Source organism: Hirundo rustica, chromosome 9, assembly GCF_015227805.2.
Source record: "Hirundo rustica isolate bHirRus1 chromosome 9, bHirRus1.pri.v3, whole genome shotgun sequence".
Taxonomy (NCBI): Eukaryota; Metazoa; Chordata; class Aves; order Passeriformes; family Hirundinidae; genus Hirundo; species Hirundo rustica.
In genome coordinates this window covers 23,824,907-23,846,282 of record NC_053458.1, presented here as the reverse complement: position 1 = coordinate 23,846,282, position 21,376 = coordinate 23,824,907, and the positions used below count along the sequence as shown (strand labels likewise).

The window sequence follows — 21,376 nt, the reverse complement described above, 5'->3', positions numbered from 1 at the left end:
GAGACTCATGTTATTTTCTAATCAAAACACACCACAGTAGCCACCAATAAGCAAGATCTCACAGTTAAGAGATGCATAATAGCAGGCTAGAGTGGTTCTTCACATGCCAGAGCTTACATGGGGGGCAGCAGCCCAGGCTGAGCTTCCAAAGGTTCTTACAGACCAGAGATGGTGACTTCAGATGTGACATTTAACATGTCAGACCCCATATCCCAGTTAACCCACAGGAAGAATACGGAGCCAGATGGCAAAATCACTCAGCACGGCCTCACCAGTGGCAGTGAGCGCGTTGAATTAGGGCCCCAGGACACAACTGGGAGGTCTCAGCCAGACAAAGGTGGTAAGCATAATGCTCACAGCCTTTCTTCTTATGGTGAAGATCCAAGTTTCCCATCCCATCCATCTACACTGGAAATTCTTTTCTCTAAGTGCTGTTTGCATAGCAATCCTATTTCTCATTTCCATGGGAAGCGGCAGCCTGGAATTTTCACTTGCAGACTCAGAGAGGCCACAAGAGCCTCCCAAAGCCTCGGGCTACAAGACAAACGGTACCTAATAGGCTAAAAGCTTTTCAGCACGCTAACAGTTTTGAGCAGCTAACAGTTTTGAAGGTTTAAGCCTACAAAAGGAACTGTCTGGGTGTGCGAAAACCTGCGACTAGTTGTTCTACCAGCTCAGGGCAAGCACCACAAATAGCAGCTGGTTTTGCAGCAAAATACCACACAGCTCTCTCTCCACCCCCAAAATAAGTGCTCTGCCATGTATAGTATTCCCAAAGGCGTCACGCAGAGGCATCAGCATCCCGACAGAGTAGGAGAAAAACTTGGGAATTTGAAGTGTACGCAGGAAGTGATACCTTTATATAATTACACTGAATAACTGCTGGCCATTAAAAGCCCTGATCTCTTCAGCGCTCGTGTTGAAACCTGCAAAATGTAAATCAAGCCTCTTCGAGAGCAACTAAAACAGTGTCTCCCCGAGGGCCCCGCAAATACCACGGCAAAGCTCCGGCTCCCGACACACCCTGAACGCCGGCCTCGGAGCTGGAAATGCCCTCCCAACGCCTTAATTACCGCGGAGTTTTTAAACTGCAGCCACACTAGGCAAAGCTTCACGTGCATACAACCTGCTTGCTTGCACTTGGTTTTACCACAGCGGTTCCCTAAGGAAAGCAGCAAACCACAGCCTCATAAAGTTTTAATGGGATAACAGGCAAACTGAGGGCATTGCTGCACTGAATAAAACAGAGCAACTACATCCTATTGGTATAAACTACCTACTTGATTTAAGTCACATTTTATAGCTCTCCCTTCTGAAAAAAAATACTGTTTTTCTGTACTGACACAAAAAACTCTCATCTGCTGAAAACAACGGGCAAATCAAGCCAGGGCTGAGCACAAGAACTGGCAACTCGCCTGGGTTTCCTTGTAAATGCCTTCAAATGGCAGTCAGGCCCCAAACCACGCTTTGCTGGTGAAGTATATATAACCAAGCATCATCACTCTCCTCAGAGCCAAATAAAGGACTGAGCGGGTAGAAAAGGGGGAGGTGAAGTAGAAGGGCAATTAATTTCTTTAGCCACCAACAGTTTTCACAAGTTTTTCTTTATTTTATATAGACAAGACACCACCCAGCTCAGTGACATGAGTTTCCAGGCTGGTCTATAGTAAGGATTGCAGGAGCTGACATGTTTTTAACCAAGGCAACCAGCAATTTCATCTTTCTCCTTGAAAAGCAGCCTACCAGAGGGCAGCTTCCAGCACCAAACACTGCCTCCTCTTTTGAGGAAATGACAGAAGAGACAGGAATTGATCTTTTCTGCCTTCCAGGTAGTCCTGAATTTATAGCTGAGGCCACCAGCATCACTGGTCAAGCACACCTGGACACCATCCCTGCTGACATGCAGTGGACAATCACCTGGCCCAGGAACACCAGACTGGACTGCTCCAGGCTTCACAGGCTGCTGATAAAAGCACAGCTGCTCTGAGTGGAGATGGAGTCACTCCACCATGGAACACCCACCAGCACGCTGAGGAGGCTGCCTCTTTGTCCAAGGAACAAAACACTGGGACCACAGTCGTGGAAATCAAGCAGATCTGGCCAGAAAGTAAAAGTGGTGGGGAAAAATGAGAGGTGGCTCTAGCAGAGCTGGTTGGGAAGGGAACACAAATGCACACATGGAAGTAGGTAAAAAAAAGTACAGAAACAACAGAAAGCATACAGTAATTAGAGCTGCAGAAGGAAAGAGTGAGAATCTGCTCTGAAAAATGACATTACATCTAAAAAAGCACAAACCTTTGCCCCAGTAAGAGCATCCAGAACCAAAAATACTTCATGTACCTCCATGCTGTCTCTTTTCCCCTTCTTCCAGCATTCAAGGGAGCATCTTCAACACACGGCTTTGTTTCTGTGTGTCAGGGGTCTAAACAGCAATGCTGTGCTCAAGTGTACGCACACAAAGCACTGGGGAGATGCCAGAACTATCCCAATGCTCCCAGGACAAGCAAACAGCACGGACAGTAAAAATAATGTGACATCCTGGCTTCAAAAGAAAGCAGACAAGGCCTTGGCTTCCATATCCTATTTGAAAGCTGGCACCACTGCCTCCAAGTTCCTTTTTTTTGGGAATATATGGAATCAAGTGGGAGAGCAGTAAGGAAAAAAAAAAAAAGACTGGCTGGGTCAAGTCTAAATCAGTAATTAATTCTGAGGAAAACGGGGAAGCCAAGGGATAATTTTAAGAAAAGCGGATGAAAGGACATAGCAGTGCTCTCCCCTCTTCTCACTCACTAACCTAATTATCCAGACACCACTCTGTGAACAGCTTCAGCTCTCCCCTCTCCTGATTTACAGCTGGAAATTCATGGCTCCAGGCTTCTTACTTACCGTTACTCAGGGGGTCTTAATACCATCTCATACAAAGAGAAATTGCCTTTGTAACTCCAGATGTTCCTGGTGCAGGGAGTGGTAATTATTCCAATTCTCCTCTCCCCAGGGAGCACCCTAACTTCTAGACACAGATGTCATCTCCAAACACTCCGGGGATCTGAGCCTTTAACTAGGTAGTAGTGATCTGTGCTGTATTTTCCTGTATCAGGATTTGTGCCAGCACCTAGTCCCAAAACAAAAAGTTCTAAAACTTGTTTTGAACCGCAAATTGTAAGGAGATTCAAAGAAATCCACATGTTGGCAACAGACCTGCAGTTCTTACTGACCTTTTGCAGGCCCTTCTGAAATGGAAATGTTGTTCTACACAGACTGAACATCGCTGGATGTTAATCAAGACATCTCAAACTGCCAAGAAACTCAGCACAGGGCAGCATGTACATGAAACCTACAGACAATGCAGCTGGTCCTGACCAGGTGCAAAACAGCATTAACCATTCAGGACACCAGTGCTTTCAGAAATGAACACAATTGCAGCATCAAATAAGGATACGGGTCTGAGCAGAGCTTAATCCTCAAAGACCGGGCAAAACTAACTGCATGAAAGAGCTTTGAGCCCCAGAATGCCTTTATGTCCTACCGAGTACATAAATACTTGTCAAGCTCTTTGCCTCTTTCTCTTAGTGACACCAATAATTAAGCGTCCCACAGACCACAGTGCCTGCAGGCACACAGAACCCAAAGGAAGCACCCAGCGGCTCACTTAAACAAAGATGGTTTTAACACCTCACAAAAGTAGGGAAGAGCAATCCTGCAGAGCAGTTTAGGGCATTTCAGGCTAAAAAGGTACTGTCAGTACTCGACAGCTCTTCAACCTGCCACGAACTCGGACAGGCAGAGTCACACAGCCTATGAGCAGAGAGCTTAATGCTTTGCTGTTGTCATCTTAAAACAAATTCACCACTACCATGCCCACAACAAGCTTCTGATTCTTAAAAGGCTTTATACTAAAAATACCCCACCCACAAACCTAAGAAGGAAAAAATCAAACCAAAAAAGCCCCTCAAATACATTGGTCAGGCAGCTTCTGCTTTTAAGACTTACACGACTCAAAACACATGGCAAAGCAAATTCCCAAAGCTGCAAGAACCTGCGAACAAATCCAGAACACAAGAGAAAGTGTTGCAATGCTACAGTATTTCAAAAATGCAGTTGTTTTCAGCAAAGAATGTGTGTGTTTCTTCAAAGCCCAGGACACAGCACACTGCTCCCACTACTTTAGAAAGATACTGTTTTTCAAAGCACCCATATACATATGGATGCGCAAAACCAAGGACGGCAGTAAGACAAAATGGGTCTGTAAGTTTTGCCTTGATAATGAGAATTACAATGATGGTTATTAAAAAAGAAGTTGAGATCAAATCTTTGCTTCCCAAGAGTCTTGGAAAAAGATTCCTAATGTACAAAGGAAAGAAGATAAAAAGGGACTATAAGATATGCTTATGTGGTATATTTATGCCGAAGCTCCAAACACAAAGAAACACTTTAGGGCACAGAGGAACTCCAGGCTTCTGGGGCACATGGATGCGCTCATCAGGTGGCCCCCGGTACAGGACTCGGCACCTTCAGCTACACCTCACCAATGCAGGTGCGAGCTCTCACAAGATCCAGCTCTCTGAGCCCCAACACCTTTTCCTCCCCTGAATTACACTGTTATTGATACTAAACTTAATGCTCAACAGCTGCTCTTGATTAGAAGCTGTGAATGGCTGCAGTGGGGCTTTCTTTAATATTTACTTGATTTAATGACATGAGGATATATGTTGTGGTTTCAACTTTCTCTCAACTGGCTTGTCTTCTAGTTCTAAATTATTATCCTTCCTCCATGTCATGATAGCTTGAATAATTGAATAAACAGAAAAGAAAAGCTTGTCCACAAACTAAAGGCTAAAATACTTTATCCCAAAGGAACCCCTGGAATTGACAACCAATCAGAAAATCCACCTTTTTTTAACTGGCTGTTACAGCTCAGCAGCAAAGCTAGCTGTTGACACGCCTAACCCATCCAGCAATTAAAAAAAGACAATGCTGCCCCAGGAATAAGAGGATACACAGCAGATGTGCCCTTGCACATGTGATTTCTCACAGTGCCAGCCACTTTTCAAATCAACATCTCCCACCTGGATCCGAAGCTTATTGTCTGGAAAATTCCATGATCCAATCCTGAGCTCAGCTGAGTTGGATTTCCAGTTCGACTTGGTCTTAAAGGTCTTTTCACAGAATCATAGCATGGCTTGAGCTGGAAGGGACTTTAGGCTCATCTCATTCCACCCCCTGCCACGGGCAGGGACACCTTGCACTAGACCACGTTGCTCCAAGACACATCCAACCTGGCCTTGGACACTTCCGGGGACGGGGCATCCACAGCTTCTCTGGGCAAACCTGTGCCAGTGCCTCACCACCCTCACAGGGAACAATTTCTTTCAACCTGATTTTTCCAACCTAAATGGCTCTATGAACCCTGGTGCACGGGGTGGGACACAATCACTGGAACCTGCTCCACTTCCAGCTGCCTCTGGCAGCGCGGCCTCTCCCCTCACAAACCAACTGCACCTCCAATGCAGACTGCAATGGAGCAACCCCTGCAATATTCAACTGGAGAATGGTGAAAATCAAGTTTATCAAGCACTGCTGAGCAGATGTGAGTAAACCATCAGCTGAGGGGTGAACAACCAGCACAGGGCCAGATCCCTGCCTGAGGACATCCCAACCATGGGGTGCAGCCAGCATTGATTTAGACCTGGTGAACATGGCTGGGGACCTGCACAGCAGGAATTCAATGACACCTCCTGAACACCAGAACACCCGGGGCCTGGTTATTGGCACTCACTGAGGCATGGCTCCGGCAAAGCCCCGAGTGTAGGTGGCCTGTCAGCCCAGAATCACAGAATGGGGCAGCTTGGAAGAGACCACAGTGGGTCACTGGGTCCCACCTCCCTGCTCAAGCAGGGTCATCCCAGAGCACATGGCACAGGGTTGTGTCCAGACAAGTCTGGAATACCCCCAGTGAGGGAGATTCCACACTCTCTCTGGTCTCCAGTGCTTGGTCACTGCACAGGAAAGTTCTCTGTCATGTTCAGGTGGGACTTCCTGGGCATCCATTTCTGCCCATGGTCTCTTGTCCCATTCTCAGGGAGCAGTGTGCTGTGTCCAGCCTCTGAGCCCTCCCTGCAGACAGGGACAGAGAGGGCTCCTCTCAGCCATCCCCTCTCTAAGCTGAACACTCCCACCTCGTGAGAGAAATGCTCGAATCCCTTCATCATCTCCACAGCCTCCGCTGGACCTGGCTCAGGAGCTCCACAGCTCTCTTTTCCTGAGAAGCCCAGACCTGGACACAGCATTCCAGATGTGCCTCACTAGGCCTGAGGACAAGGGCAGGATCAGCCCTGGAAGAGCTGACTATATTAGTCCTGATGCACCCGAGGACACCACTGCGCACAGGGCACGCTCCTGGCTCGTTGTCCACCAGGACTCCCAGCTCTTCTCCGCAGAGCTCTCTCCAGCAGGTCATCCCCAGCCTGCGCTGCTGCCGGGGTTACTCTTCCCCGGATTCCCTCGCCCGCTTCCCGCTCCCCGTCCTTACCCAGGTGCAGGGTGAGGTTGACGGCGGTGGGGTGCTGCACGCCGGCCAGCATGGTGCGGCTCTGCCACCAGGTCGCGTCGGCCGGACTGTTGTAGTCGGTGAGGAAGGCGGCGCCATGGCTCAGGTGCGGCTGGGCGGCGTCGCAGAGGTGGCAGGACTGGGTGACGCCGGTGACCCCGGTCTGCACGCAGTACTCCTCGGCCGGCGCCCCGCACGTGTGCGTGGCCAGCACCGTAGCGTTGAACGCCGCGTTCACGAACTCGGGCATGCAGCGCTGCGCCCGCCCGCTCCGCTCCTCCGCGCACTCGTCCATTGCAGCGCCGCACGGCGCGGGCACCCACAGCCACAGCACCCACAGCCACAGCGCCCAGCGCTCGCCGCCGCCCCCCATGGCGGGGCTGCGGGAGCCGGCGGGGGCACGGATGGGGGTCGCTCGCTCGCCGGGTGCCACCGCTCGGCGCCGGCCGCGGGCTGAGACGGGCGAGGCCCGGCGGGGCGAGGCCAGGCGAGGCGGGGCGGGCGCGGAGCAAGCCGGGAGCGGAGTCCCGCAGCGCAGCAGGGCTGGAGCTGCCCCCGCCTCGCGGAATGTGCCGGCTTAAAGCGGCGATGGCGGCTGTGGGCCCCCTCCTAGCGGATGGGGAGGGCTCTTGCCCTCGCCCTCACGGCAGCGCGGGAATCACCGCGGGTGCGAGCACGGCAGAACGCCGGGCCTGTCAGCGCCTCCGCACCGGCACACCCCCCAAAGCTGCGCCTTTTACACGATCACGGAATCATTCAGGTCGGGAAAGACCTCCAGGATCATCGAGTGCAACCTTTCACCCATCCCTGCCTTGTCAACCAGACCAGAGCCCTGAATGCCACGTCCAGTCGTTCCTTGGACGCCTTCAGGGGTGGGGACTCCCAACGCCTCCCTGGGCAGCCCCTCCACTGTCTAACCACCCCTTCTATGAAGCAATTCTTCCTAATGCTCAACCTGAACTTCCCCTGCTCAGCTTAAGACTATGTCCTCTTGTCCTGTCACTTGTTTACTGAGGTAAGACGCCGACGCCCCTGGCTGTCCCCTCCTGTCAGGGAGGTGTGCAGAGCCAGAAGGTCCCCCCTGAGCCTCCTTTTCGCCAGGCTGAGCCCCTTTCCCTCCTCCCTCAGGTGCTCCAGACCCTTCCCCAGCTCCATTCCCTTCTCTGGACACGCTCCAGCCCCTCAATGTCCTTCCTGAATTGAGGGGCCCAGAAGTGGACACAGCGCTCAAGGTACCTCAGCAGTGCTGGGTTTAGGGAAGGAATCACTTCCCTGGTTCTGCTGGTGCCACTGTTTCTGATTGCAGGTGCCACTGGCCTTCTTGCCCACCTAGGCGCAGACTGGCTCATGTTCCGCTGGCTGTCAACCACCACTACTGGGTCCTTTTTTCATTTAAATGCTTTTCTTGGGGGGGGGGGGGGAAGCTTCTTGAGAAATGCGAGAAAATTGGTTGTGGGTTCCCAGCTAGACTATGCCAAACCTGGATGGTTTGTGCCACCCAAGGACATGGTCCTAGGCAGATCTGAGGGGACCCACCTCAGCTACTGTAATTTTTAATGAACTTTTGGTTATTTCCCTACCATAACATCTGTTGCTTAGAGGCACCAGCTCTGCCGGACCTGGCCATAGACTGCATTATGGCTTTTAGCTAGCTTAAGATCTCACTGCAACTTTTCAGGTTGAGGAATTGTGTAAAGATTGTGTAAAATCCAGAAATCCTGTAAAGCCAAACTGTCTCTGCCTATGGCAGGAAGTTAAACTTGGTGACCCTTAAAAGGTCCCTTCCAACCCAAGCCATTCTATGAATCTATAAAACTGCTTTTACAGGAGAAAGTGCCTCCAGAAGCATTCTCAGTAAACAGGAAACTACTCCTTGAGAAAAAAATTGATAGGGGAGTCAAGAAAAGGCTTTGTAAACTTGGTTATATCCCGAGAAAGCCTGAATGCAGCCTGCTGCTGAAAGAACTAAAAAAACAGTCTGTTCTGGGAAAAAATGCACATTGTTGTTTTAAAGTAAACACATGTATCCTACAGAAGTCCTTGCATTAAGAGCCTGAGCCGGACTGTTCGCAGGGTCTGCACAGCGCATGCTGGTCAGCAAGCCTAGAGATTATCCTGCTGCCGGGAGGTGTTTTTACATGCGTGGTTGTTATTACACATCAGCGTGGTGATTCTGCTTTTTGCCTCCCCAGAGAGCGCGAAGCTGGCCGTGGTGGGAATGTCTGCGCTGAGGGCTCCCCGGCACCCCCAGCACCAGCAGAAGGGCAGCAGTGCAGTACAGAGTCATGCTGCCTCGCTATTGTTCGGGCTGGGATGACACATCTCCAGTGGAAAGTTGGACTTCCGCCGCTTCCCCCACTTTTCCTCCTTTTCTGAAAACAAGCCGTCTGTTGTGAAAGCAGTGCTGAGCTGATGCCATCAGGGTAGAAGCTCTGAAAACATGCTGATGGAGCTCCTCAGGTTCAGCAACAGCCTGGCTGGTGCCTGCAGCTGGGAGTGCACACGGCGGGACAGGCAACAAGGAAGGATCATGGAGCAGCTCGATGTGAAGAAGGGAAGGAATAGGATAGAGGTGAGAAGGGGCAGGGACTCCAAGCAGGATCAAGGGGTGTTGCCACAAATGCCTATCAGTGACACAATGAGGTCATCTGTCCATATGCGGAAGGTTCCCCTAGATAATGGAAAAAATTCAGCTTCACACAACATTCTTGGGTTTGAAGATAGTCAGCATCTAAACCAAATAATTTGCTAGAGTTCTTTAACTGTTCAGTTTTCAACATTTAAAAGTACATATATATATAGTATGGGACCTATATAGTGAGTCATCCTGTGTGGCAGGAGTGGCCTGGAAGGAAGGACAGACTATTTGATAGGATGGACTCCTATAGTTAACCAGCTGTAAAATAAGAGTATTTGTGGATAAGGTTCACGACTGTGATGGGCTCAGGCACACATAGTTACCGTAAGTTAGCTGTCAAAATGGGTACGTTCTTACTTCAGTTCTTTTTTGACATACACAGATTGGGTTAAATGATTGAGAGCAAGTGGGGAGAGACTAAGAACAAAGAAAATAATTGCATAAAAGGAAAAAGAACACAAAAACCTGATAGGAAACATCTTTTATAAAGGCAACTCTTACAGGAAATTCTGTCAGCTCTCAGAAGGCCAGAACTCTCAAGGCTGGCAGTCTCCCTCGTAGAATAGGCCCCTTTTAGGGGGAAAAAACAAAACAAAACAAAACAAAATCAGTGTTTTCTTTCCTTTTGATAAAAAAAAAAATGCAACAATATTGTGTAAACTTGCCCACAAGCAAGTTAAATAATTAATTAGGAGCACTGTTAGTCTCTGTCTTTCTACAGCAGCTCAAAACAAGCGCTAGCACACCTATGTACCAAGATATTTGACCCATTCGGGGCTTAGGAGGTGCAGAATGTTTTTCGCAAGAGGCACAGGGCAGCACTCATTTTAATTTTCAGTCTTCCCATTCTGATTTAGCATCACCATTTGTTCCAGGATGATATGCATGCATGTAGGAAAGGAAATGCTAAGGGGAAATTCAGAAATTTCAGTCTGTGATAGCAGACCTTGGTTGCTCCGTGTGTGTCAATTATTAAAACAGGTAAAAATAACACCCACAGAGGAAAAAAAAAACCAAACGCTTTTGCTAATAAAAATAAAGAGATAGTTTTAGGATCCCCAAATTAAAACTGTATACCCCAACATTTCATATGTCAGTTTACACTGACGCTAAAACTGAAGGACACAAAAGCCCTGTGCTCATCATCAGCCTCATGGATTATCAGCCAGCTGAGGAGCCACTCAGGCAAGTTTAGGAAATGTCACTTATCATAATCTGGCTGGTTTGGGCAATATAAGAAGCTTCCAGCAGCTTCCTGCTGTGCTCTTTGTCATGCAGGGGGCTTCCTGCTGGCCCCACCACTTTTCTCAGCAGACACAATCAAAACAACAGTAATTGCAGCGGACATCCACCATCCCCTGGCCACCAAACAGCCAAAAAGACTTAAAAGAAAGCAAGGGAGTCAGCAGATCCACCAAAGAGTTGGTGAGCGTGAGTCAAAATTCAGAAAGGCCGGGTGACAAAATTCAGTTGTTTTTACAGGTGAGTGGAAAAAGAAACACTCTGCAGTCTCCAGTAGCGCCCTGAGAATTAACACAGCACAGGACTGATGTCACAATGTATGAGATAATGCAATTTTGTATTAAAATAGGGCTTAAAGCCATCCTGCTTAGGAGAAATGTGAAACTGTTTGGTAAATGGCCAGAGGTATTCACAATCAGTACAAATACAGAATAAGTCAGACAACCATACTAGTTACTAAATATTCATATCTCATAATAATTTTACGGAAGCACGAATTTATATTAATAGAACTGAAAAACAGAGCTACTAGCGATGAAAGCAGAAGGTGCTTCATAAAATGGTTTATTTAGGTTTGACTTTCTTCATCACTCTTTTGCAGAATGTCCTAAATAATCTTGTACAGCAACTGTGGGTAATTGCTGTAAAGGTGAATAAAAATATATCTCTGAATCTGTTCTTGTGAGGTAAACTGCTGCATTAGAAGTTTATGCAAACCCTGGAAAAATTAAATATGTAAGTGGATTATTTTATCTTTTTTCTCAAGTGGATCTGGAATGAAGCCTCATTTTCTCTTCTTAATACTGGTTATGTTGGGAAAAAATTCGCTAAAACAAAAATAAGACATGAAAGGCCTGTGCAGCTTTCCATCTTCCTATTGTGGATTCAAACACAGCCCATCCTTCTAACTTTTTTCATGTATATATACTGAATTTATAATCTTTTATTCCTAGCAGATAAGATTTGTATATTTTATCTTCACTCCCTTCTTTTATTCTGCCATGTACCCCTGTGCAGAATTTAACCAAACACTTACTGCAGTCTATGTTAGACCATGGCAGTAACATCAGGACCCAAGCCAATCCAAACTTTACTCCCACCCTGTCGCCAAGCTCTCCCTTCTCCTGTCCCACATCTTTCCCATGGAGAAAGAGACATGCACGGATAGGTGCGTTCAGCTTTGGAACATCCAGTGGATATCTTGGAGGAGATGTTCCTCAGCATTTATTTTCCCTTCCCTTCTCACTCCCATTCTCAGACAGTACACCCGCACTGCATGGATGAAAGTGCATCAGGGGAATTGATTAGATTTATTTCTGTATGGTATTAAATTTATAGTGTAGAGATACTAAATTCTCTGAGAATTTAGCCCCCATCATCCTTGCACTACAGAGTTCACTAGATAAATGCGATGGATTCTCTAATGAAAAAAATTCAGCAATATTTATGTTTCCAACGTACCAATGAAGTTTGCTTTGTAAAGAGCAGGACTCATTTACCCTAATCCATTTTGATAATGCCCGAGTCCTGTTCTTCACCAGCTTGCTTGGCTACACAGATCCTTCAAATGCATGAGCTGGCCTGTTTATACTACACCAAAACATTCTCAGTGAAGCTATCTTCCAAGCCTGATAAAATGCATCCCAGAAAGTAGTGTGTGTATTGGAGGTGGTCATGGGAATCTCACCATATAGGGGGCATGACCACAATGAAGTTGTTTAACAACTTCCTGGCTTTCCAGCAGAATTCCCAAGATTGTTTCAACAGAAAGCTGGCTAACTTCTTTTGCTGCGTATCAACAGGGATGAAATTTTCATCCCAGTCAGTTCTTTTTAATTTATGGTCACAACCTGTCTTTTCATGGCACCATCTGTCAATCAGTCTTGTCATGACTATAATTTCATGAGCAGTGAATTGCTGTGTTCTATCATTTGTAAAACCCTTCGTTTCTCCATATGTGATGGCTCTTGAGAGCACCCTTGGTTCAAGTGTCTCCCTCGTTACAAGAGCTCACCTTTGTCAGTCTGATGTTCTTTACACCTAGTTTTCATGAACTTTCCTTTGCTTTTCAAAAACAAAAGAAAAAAGCAGTCTCTGAGAAATTCCATCTTCTTTTAGATCTTTCTTTTTCCTGTAAAGAGCCTGTAATGCCTTGTATACTTTATGCTTTTGGCCTAAGGTCTCTCTTAGCCATTGGACTCATCCAAGGTCAGCTCAACCATCTAAGAGAGGAGCCATTCAAGGAGGTGTTCAAGGTCAGTCTGAACAGGGCTCTGCACCACTTGATCTAGTGGACACTGTCCCTGCTCACTGCAGGGGCATTGGACTAGATGACCTTGAAGCTCTTTTCCAACTCAGACCACCCAGTGCTTCTCTGACAGTCGACTGAGAAAGCCAGTCCTTTCGATGATGGACTTTGAATGAGCAGAGCTCCTGTTTCTCCTGCTAAATAGTTTGTCTTGACAAGCAGGCTGCAGTTTGGTTTGTTGTTAAACCTGGATAACCACCTGGAAGCTGGGAACACTAGATGGAATTTTGGGATCTAGAGATCACTGATCTGTGCCAGCTGCTTGTCCCTCCCCATGTCTTTCAACAATTTGTCTCTGCTCCCACATGGACTTAAGGCAAAACTTCTTTCCTGACATATGACAGGAAGAATACAGTGAAAGGTGAGCAGCTTCAAGGAATCTGACTTAGAGTGCTGCTTTTGGGACACATAGCCATGTCCTTGGCTGTCTGTCAGCATGTCCCAGTTCTAAACTTGGTACCTCCAGCTCACTACTGCCCTGCATAGCTCTGTTGATGGTCAGAAAATTAACAGTTGAGAGGACAGAAGAGACATTCTCTGAACTCAAAGCCCCCCTGCCACCAAAGACTAAATAGACAAAAGAAGCCATTGAGGGAAAATCTGTTTGGTCTCTGTAGCCAAGAACCAAAATGGAAAAAAGAAATTACTTGGAATGAACAGAGTCTTCTGAAAATATAGCTACTAGCTCTACAGAGTCTTTGCAAAGCTACAGAGCATACGTGAACTGCAACTTTTGGAGGTCTCTAACTCAGCCATCCTTAGGTAGATGATTGCAAGAACACTGAAAGCTCATTTTTAACATCAATACCATCCTCACGTTAAATTGCTGTTCAGATCAGACAGAGTCTCCATGAAATATGTATAGTGGCTTTGATATAAATTGCATGTGCAAAATATAAGAAGGCACTTAATTTACAATTAATGCTGATCCATAAGGCAGAGTGCTGGAACCTCTCATTCACTGGGAAGAACTGAACTCCTGTTTCCTTCTGTACCCATAATTTTTTAATAATAGGAGAATTTTTCTTGCTGGTTTGAGGCATGCAAAATGCTGTGTAAACACTCACACGGCTACTTACAGATCATCAAAGCAAAGAGGAAAATCAAGATTGTTGGAAAGGAAATGATATTTTTAAACTCATCACTGCATACCATAAACAATTGGAAAATGTATAAAATACTTTATAAATAGACTGTTTCCTGATGAAGTTTCTTTTTTTTTTTTCGTTTTGAAATTCCACTAGCAAACTACCTAAGGAGAAGATTTTAAAATTACTATTCTTATTAAAATAAGAACTCAGTAGGCAAGAAAAAAACACAGGTTTTATAGCTGTAGGCTGCATTATGTTTTCTGGGGACCTCAGCACACTATCCACATTTTCATCCCTGACACTCTGTTCATGGAAATATCAAAGGAACAAAGTCAAGTGATCAGCAAAATGGAGTGATTGCGAAGGGATGGGAAATTCTATACCTTGTGTCCTGTTCCTTTACTTGTCAGATCTTTAAAGAACAGGAAATCTGTAGCTTTGGCAACTGCTATAAATTTCTTCCACTTTGGAGCTCGAGAAAATTTTTATATCACGTTTTAATTATATTAAAAGCAGTATATTTATTATATTAAAAGCATTTATCCCAGTAGATCAACTGCAACATTCATCTTTGATACAGTAAATTACCTCCAGCTATAAGCCCATTATTTTAAAATCACACAAAGAAGCAAAATCAAGATTTGGCACGTTGATGTATTAAACAATGAATTGTAATCATTTGTGATGGAGTTAACTTACAACAAACAACAGGGGAGTTGCAGAGGAGAACCTACATCTTTATAGAATGACAGTGCCAAGCTCTTTTGCTCCTGATTTCTCACAAAGATTCAGATTCCTGTCAGTGAAAGGTATTTTAAGTAGCATTAAATCAACATTGGAGATTTAGATACTATTTTAAATCACAGAATGCTCTTTAAAATAGCATCTCACTGTGACTGCATAGTGTTTTTTTAACCTAGAATGTAATTTTTGTTGGACTTCTTTTTGACTTGAATCATTCTCAAAACACATTCCACACCTCCCCATCAGCCACTGGTTTGTGGCAAGCAAGTTTTTGCCACCTGAACTGTTTGACTTCAAAGGTTAAGAAAACAAAAAGGCTCCAGAAAATAAACATTTTTATGCAGCAATACATACCATGCCATGCTGTGCCATACTTTATCGTACCATACCATACCATACCATACCATACCATACCATACCATACCATACCATACCATACCATACCATACCATACCATACCATACCATACCATACCATACCATACCATACCATACCATACCATACCATACCATACCATAGCCACCAATGCTTCGGTGCAACTCCCAAAGCTCCAAAATAGTATTGGAAACTTTATACATGTTTGTCTTGCATTTTCCTGTAGTTAAAAATTAAAAATTTACCCAGGTGTGCCCATGAGCAGGGAAGGCTGCCTTATTGAATGTTACTGATGTAGCTGACACCACCAGATAACAATTGTATTAATTTTATACTCTTGTTTGAGGGCTTTACAAATCCACAGAAATACTGAGCTTCTCCCTCATTTTGCTGAGATACCCATCTTTCTTACAGCGAAGTTGGTGGCACAACAGGTAAATTTGATTTAATGATTTTTGCCAATACGACGCTCAGAGTTGCTCTGTTCCTAATAATTTACACAAATATAAAAGTAGTTCCCCATATAGTACTTGAAAGCATCATAAGCTGCCAGGTAATCACCAAGAGTTCTTTTCAGCTCACCTAAATTTAGGATGTGTCCAAGGCCAGGCTGGATGGGTTTGGAGCAACCTGGTCTGCTAGGCATCCCTTCCCATGGCAGGGGGTGGAACAAGATGAGCTTTAAGGGCCTTTCCAACCCAAACCATTCTGGGATTCTATGATCCTATTAAAATATTTAGTTGTTGGTTTTGTTTTGGTTTTTTTTTTCCCACCTAGTGGTTATGTGTTCATTCTTTGCTCCTCCTGGATGCGAGGCCACAATTCCCAAGGGAGCTAAGCAGCAGGAGACATTGGAGACATTGCTTGTTTGTTAACCTGTGAAACTCAGGCTGGAAAGCTTTTACTCATTTTCACCTCATCTCCAGCTCACCTGTGGACAACTACAGGTATCCCCAGTTTTAACAAATGCAATTTCTCAGGACAAGAGCCAACAACAACCATTCCCTGACTGGAAGCCACCTGGCCGGGTCCCAGTTTACCAACATCTGGCTTTCCAAATAGAGAAAACAGAATAAACAATGCAGCACAAACAGATGGCACATGACTTTGTTAATCCCTTGAAGTTTATAGCAGAGATTTGGCATTTTTCTTATATTTAACCCAGATATTCTCGCTCACATTCCCTTCCAGGTTTCAGTTGGGATGGCAGATGTTCTCCCAGTGTGTTACTCTCTTTGCATCCTGTGCTGGGGGATTGCAAATTTAGGTACTTTGTGACCACTTTGAACTCTCTCCAAATTTTTAACAGTGTAAAAATGCTGGATGTGATATTTGGGTACAATTTAGAAGTAATATTTTAATTAGGATACACAGAAATAATAGAAATGTTTATAGAAATATCTTTGCAGCCACTATGTGTTCAGGTCTTTTTTCTTCCCTTATTTATTTACAATGTTTTTTAAGCCCTCTTCAGAGAATACTTTCTGCAGATGTGGTTTTACTAAACTTGCTTTCCTGACAAAGATTTGACATTTATAAACCAGACCTGAGTTGAAATTAAGTTTACAGTAACTCCTCCTCCATGGGTTTCTTCTGGAGAATCTCTACTCAATTTAAAGGTCACCTTTACTGAGGCTGAACCTGGGAATCTTCACTCCAAAAGTGAGGGCTTTGTGGAAGCTGGAAGCAAAGTTACATAATTTGGGAAAGAGCCAAGTAGGTTACTTGCATTGTTTAGACAACTTTGGATATATGAAGTCACAGGCAATGAGGAAATGAACCATCCTTAAAAAAGTAAATGCAGAAATTGGCATTTGGGACAATTTCAATGCTCTTTGTTGCCCACTTATAGATGTTGGCTACTATGGCTACCTGATGTAGCCATTCTTTTTAAAGTATGTTTTCCAGTATTGTTGGGTCTGGGCAAGTATTCTACCTGGAAAGAATTGCAGAAGGATAAGATGCTGTTCTCACAGATGCTGTTTTTAGTTTACATGACAGACCATTTATTTAATTAGCTTTGTGAGCTGAATCACAAGATCATATAGCTATGTCCATCTCTCTGGTTCTTCATGTGCCTGGCGATGTTAATGTCACATTGCTCAGAAGCTTCTCTGGCTCGGTTGACCTCATGCAGAAATGTCTATCAGCTTGTCATTGCTCCATCCTTGGCTGTACAGAAATCTCTGACCTTAGGAGCCTCATTCCAGAGGCATTGTTGCTTTTTTATTCTCTGTGCATGGCGTTTTTAAGGCTATAGCAATTTTTCTCCAGAGCTGACGGGAAACACCTTTTTGGTCAGAAATATCAAGTAGGCAACATTGGCATGGATCCTGATGACTCTCATTTGAGAGCATTCAAGGAGATAAAGTTTGTTGTAACATTGGCTTTGTCCCAGTGATAAATTTAAAGTGACACTTTAAAGTGACTTTACAGTCACTTAAGGTGACACAATCAGTCTGAATCCCAGAGAGGTTTCTTCGAGGGGGAGGGGGGGGAGGGGCGGGGAAGAAAAAAAGAAAACTAAACAAAACAAAAAACAAACCTAAATTGTTTAAAAACCTTTGTCAAGTGCATGCAACTGGGAACAGTCAAACACAAAACTTTTGAGTTTTGAAAAAGTTATTCTTGGACTTTGTCCTGAGTGAGGGAAGAAGAGGAAATTTTAATCTGAAGGACTTGAGAGTCTGCAAACCTGAAAATGCTTTCACATTCAGCTGTTGATTTGTTTTGCATATTGGTCCTGCACCCTTTGAATAAAGGTTATCAAACAGCAGCCTGCAACTTGTGAGCTGTTTCTGCTCAGGATTTGGCTTTGTTTTCCTCTCTTTGCTATGTATTTCAGCCAGCTTGAAAAATTGCAAAACCTCACAGCGAAGCAGGTGGGGGCCCTACAGAACCCTTTACTCATCTATTTAATAGAGAGTTGCTGCTGTTTTGGGGACAAACTGATGTAGAGAATTACTCTGATCCTCCCATTGTCTGGTGATGACAGCGAGCCTTAGCAGTCATTAGCATGTGCAGAGAAACATCTTTCTGCATGATTTATCCTCATTTACATCAAACCAAGATCAATGTGTGCTGCATGTTCAACTTTTACCTCATATCCGTGTCCTGGTGTAGATGCTTTGGGATAGCATTTCCGGTATGATGGTGCAAACATGGACATTCCTATTGAAAACAAGGAAAAGTCTTTGGAAGCAGAGTTATCTTTGTTTATATAACAAAGGTATTTGCCATAACCGATGCACTAGAGATGTTGCTGAGGCTGACAGCCTCTCCAGTGCCTCTCCTGGGATAGGAAAGTTTCAAGTTCCTTAGCAAGTCCTTGGAAAGGCACTGTTTGTCTCTGCTGTGGGCAGGATTGGTGCAGGATGAAGATGCTGAGCCACTGCTGTCTATTTTTGGTCTGTTCTTTTTGGTCAGCATGGCTTAGCCCATCTTTACTTCATTGCCCTTGCTCATCTTTACCAGCACAGCAGGGCCACTGTGCTTCTGCTGGGCTCATACAAGAGCATCTCTCCCATATGACTGCACAGAACTGGCCTCTATAGACACAGGTGTGGTATTTTTTACCCCTTCTTCTTTCTATCTCCTCTGGGGGCAGACTGCTGCCACGCCCAAAGGATGAGCGAAGCCAAATTCCATTCCTGAAGCATTGCTGAGCTTCCTGTGAGCAGCCTGCCAGCTCCACTAGCCAAAGCAAATGTCTGCAGTAGCCGTAAGGGAGAGGGATGAACCATTTTATGGCAGCTGTAAAAGGCCACGGAGTAAACACCAGCATTACTGCCCATCTGCTCTCCCAGTGATCCAAGCAGCTTGGATCGGTGAGTGGTTTGCATGAGAGCCAGCGATTCAAGGCTCTCCCCTGGCTTTGTGACATTCACATTACAAACTAGAGAATTAGCAGAATTTAGTTTGTTAATTTGGGGTTGTTCTATCCAGTGGGAGACTGGTTATTCTATTTGAGACGGGTCTCAAGACTTGTAACACTTGAAAACTTCTGTCCGAAAATACACATTCTGCCTTTCCTGCATAAATCCATGCAATCCCCAGGGCTTTTTGGGCTTCCTTGTTTATATGCATGGGGGCATTCCAGGAGATTATAGATATCTAAAAGCCTAAAGTTGTCTCACATTCAGGGACAGAATGAAAACTACTAGAAAACTTCTCATTTGGCCTCTCCTAAGAGCAAAACCAGGCAGTTTGTCACTCCTGTCCTTAATCTTTGTATTATGAGTTTAGTAGGCCTTTCCTTCTGCTTCCACGGTGGTCTTTGCAGAGAGTTTACATGCTCTCATTTCCTTCAGCTTTATCTCTGCAGGGATGTATTTGGGAGGTGCTTTGGAACAGCTAATAATGTGACTTGATCTCAAATGGCTGGCACTCCTCAGTCTTTTGATTTGGAGGCAGAAAAAATAGATCAGTTAGTGAGTTGCAATCCTAATTTTCAAGATAAAAAAATCAAGTAACTGTAAATGTTATCTTTCACATAATAGTTTTGAGGCTATTGTTAATATATCTTATCTCCTTTTCCACTTGGAATTGGAAAACCAGAAATTATTATTGTTTCCAAATCCCTTTGTGAGAACTCTGTGATATCAAAAGCAAGAAATATTTGATATGTGTGGTATCCAAGGCCAAGGTGCCTGAGGTGGGTGCAGCAGAGAGCAGTCGATGGCACCATGGCTCAGGTAGTTCTTTCCTCTTGCATTTCAGTAATTCAATATGCTGCACAAGGGTGCTCTGACATACGGCTTTTTGAAGCAAAGCACAGATCCATGCACTGGCACAGTAACTCACTGCTGGCTCCGTCTCTACTGGGAAAACGTACATGTCATTTCAGGTTAATTTTTGCTTTTCTGTATCCCGGCTGCTTAAGCTCCTCATTAGCATGTCAATCCTTGTTTAGACTGTGCCATTCATCAAGTGCAGGCAAGGATTATTGCTTCCCCACTTAACTGGCCATGATGGATTAGATATTAAAAACCAGACTGAATGTTGTTAAGCAGTACTTTCATGTTCGACACTCCTTAATACCTAAAGCACTAAGCACATTAAAAAAAATGTAAATTGTCGTTTGTAGATGCTAAAACGTCCATGGCTCCTTCTCCCTTCACAACCTGCAGCTGAGCTCCCAGACATACTTTCTCTTTTTTCAACACCTGGCTGTTCCATTAAGAGGTCATTAACTTTTTTACCAATTCTTGAAAGCAACATGAAATTAGAGTCATAGAGTATCCTGAGCTGAACGGAACCCACAAGGATCACTGAGCCAAATTCCTGGCCTTGCATAGGATTCCCCAAGGATCACACAAATTAGATCGTTAAGTGAATGAACAGGGCTGTGGTGGTGAGCTGTACCCAAGAAACACAGACGTCTTGGGGAGCTACAAAATTCATCACTGCATCAGTACGAGGGTCAGCAAGACTTCCCAGGACAACTAGCAGGGTATTAATGGTAACATTTTAAAATATTTTCCTCCCAGTCACAGTAAATAATAGCTTTACAGTTACAAATTAGAAACAATTCTGGAAACAGACCTGAGGAAGATCAACCTCACTCTAAAAAGGGAATTTCTTAGCTAGGACTTAACATCAAATACCCCAGTAAAACCATTTTTCACCAGTATCATAGAATATTGTACACGTCCTTGATACTCCTTGGTATCCTATTCTACTTTCTCACCTTGCACCCATCTCTTGCCTCCTGTTTTAATGCTGACCAGTAACAGCCAGAAGAAACTGGAAAGCTTTGTCAGGTACTAGATCATAGTCCAGACTTGTGAGTTTGATACTAAAATTAAGTAGAGGTGTCTTTAAAACCACTGGACTTCTGCTTCATGCTTCCAGTTTGGTGCTAGTAATGTGACTGAGAACTCCATGTGTGAGGGGCAAGCCAAGGAAAGCAGGTTTTGTCTGGATGCAGTGACTACAGACGTGCAAAGGGAAGGTGGCTAATGCTATAGCACATCTTCCAATGTCCATCCCTGCTGACTCCCCCATAGGTTGTTCCTGGGCACAAACTGGAAAAGAAAAATAATTGTGTTTTTGGTTACAGTAGAATGGAGTGACGATTCTTCATTCATTCTTCAATTCTTTTCAGACAGAAAAGTCCCCATCAGCAGAAGGAAGTGTGGGGCTTACTGCAGCAGAGCCTGCAGGAGATAATACCTGCTCCACAGTAAATTAAATTTGGAGATTATTATCAATCGTCTGTAATTCAGAGCTGGGTTAAAGAAGCAGTGCTTCACCTTTATCTAGTTTTTAAGAACTCTTCATGAGAACATAAAAAATGTTGGACTTGCTTTGCAACCATCACTATCTCCCACACCCCAGTAAGCACAAATACTGGTTCTGCAGTGGCATTAGTGGGGAGGTGGGAAGGTTAATTTTGTCAGACTTGGTAAAGACAAAGGGCTGGAAGGCTT

The 21,376-nt window shown here is 44.7% G+C and overlaps 1 protein-coding gene and 1 long non-coding RNA gene across 2 annotated transcripts in view; both read right to left on the bottom strand.

Moving 5' to 3' along the window:
• The window catches only part of LAMC1 (laminin subunit gamma 1), a 66,822-nt gene extending 59,897 nt beyond the window's left edge, over positions 1 to 6,925 (bottom strand). Inside the window, exon 1 of the mRNA XM_040072569.2 lies at positions 6,530 to 6,925. Coding sequence (XP_039928503.1) covers positions 6,530 to 6,920 — 391 coding nt within the window. The 5' untranslated portion in view covers positions 6,921 to 6,925. The remainder of the gene's footprint in view (positions 1 to 6,529) is intronic.
• Positions 6,926 to 8,131: 1,206 nt separating this feature from the next.
• On the bottom strand, positions 8,132 to 15,761 carry LOC131378608 (uncharacterized). The gene is made up of 3 exons (XR_009208135.1): positions 15,528 to 15,761; positions 9,687 to 9,755; positions 8,132 to 9,218 (listed from the first exon to the last, which is right to left on the bottom strand). It is a non-coding gene; the product is annotated as an uncharacterized LOC131378608 (long non-coding RNA).
• Positions 15,762 to 21,376: the final 5,615 nt, after the last annotated feature.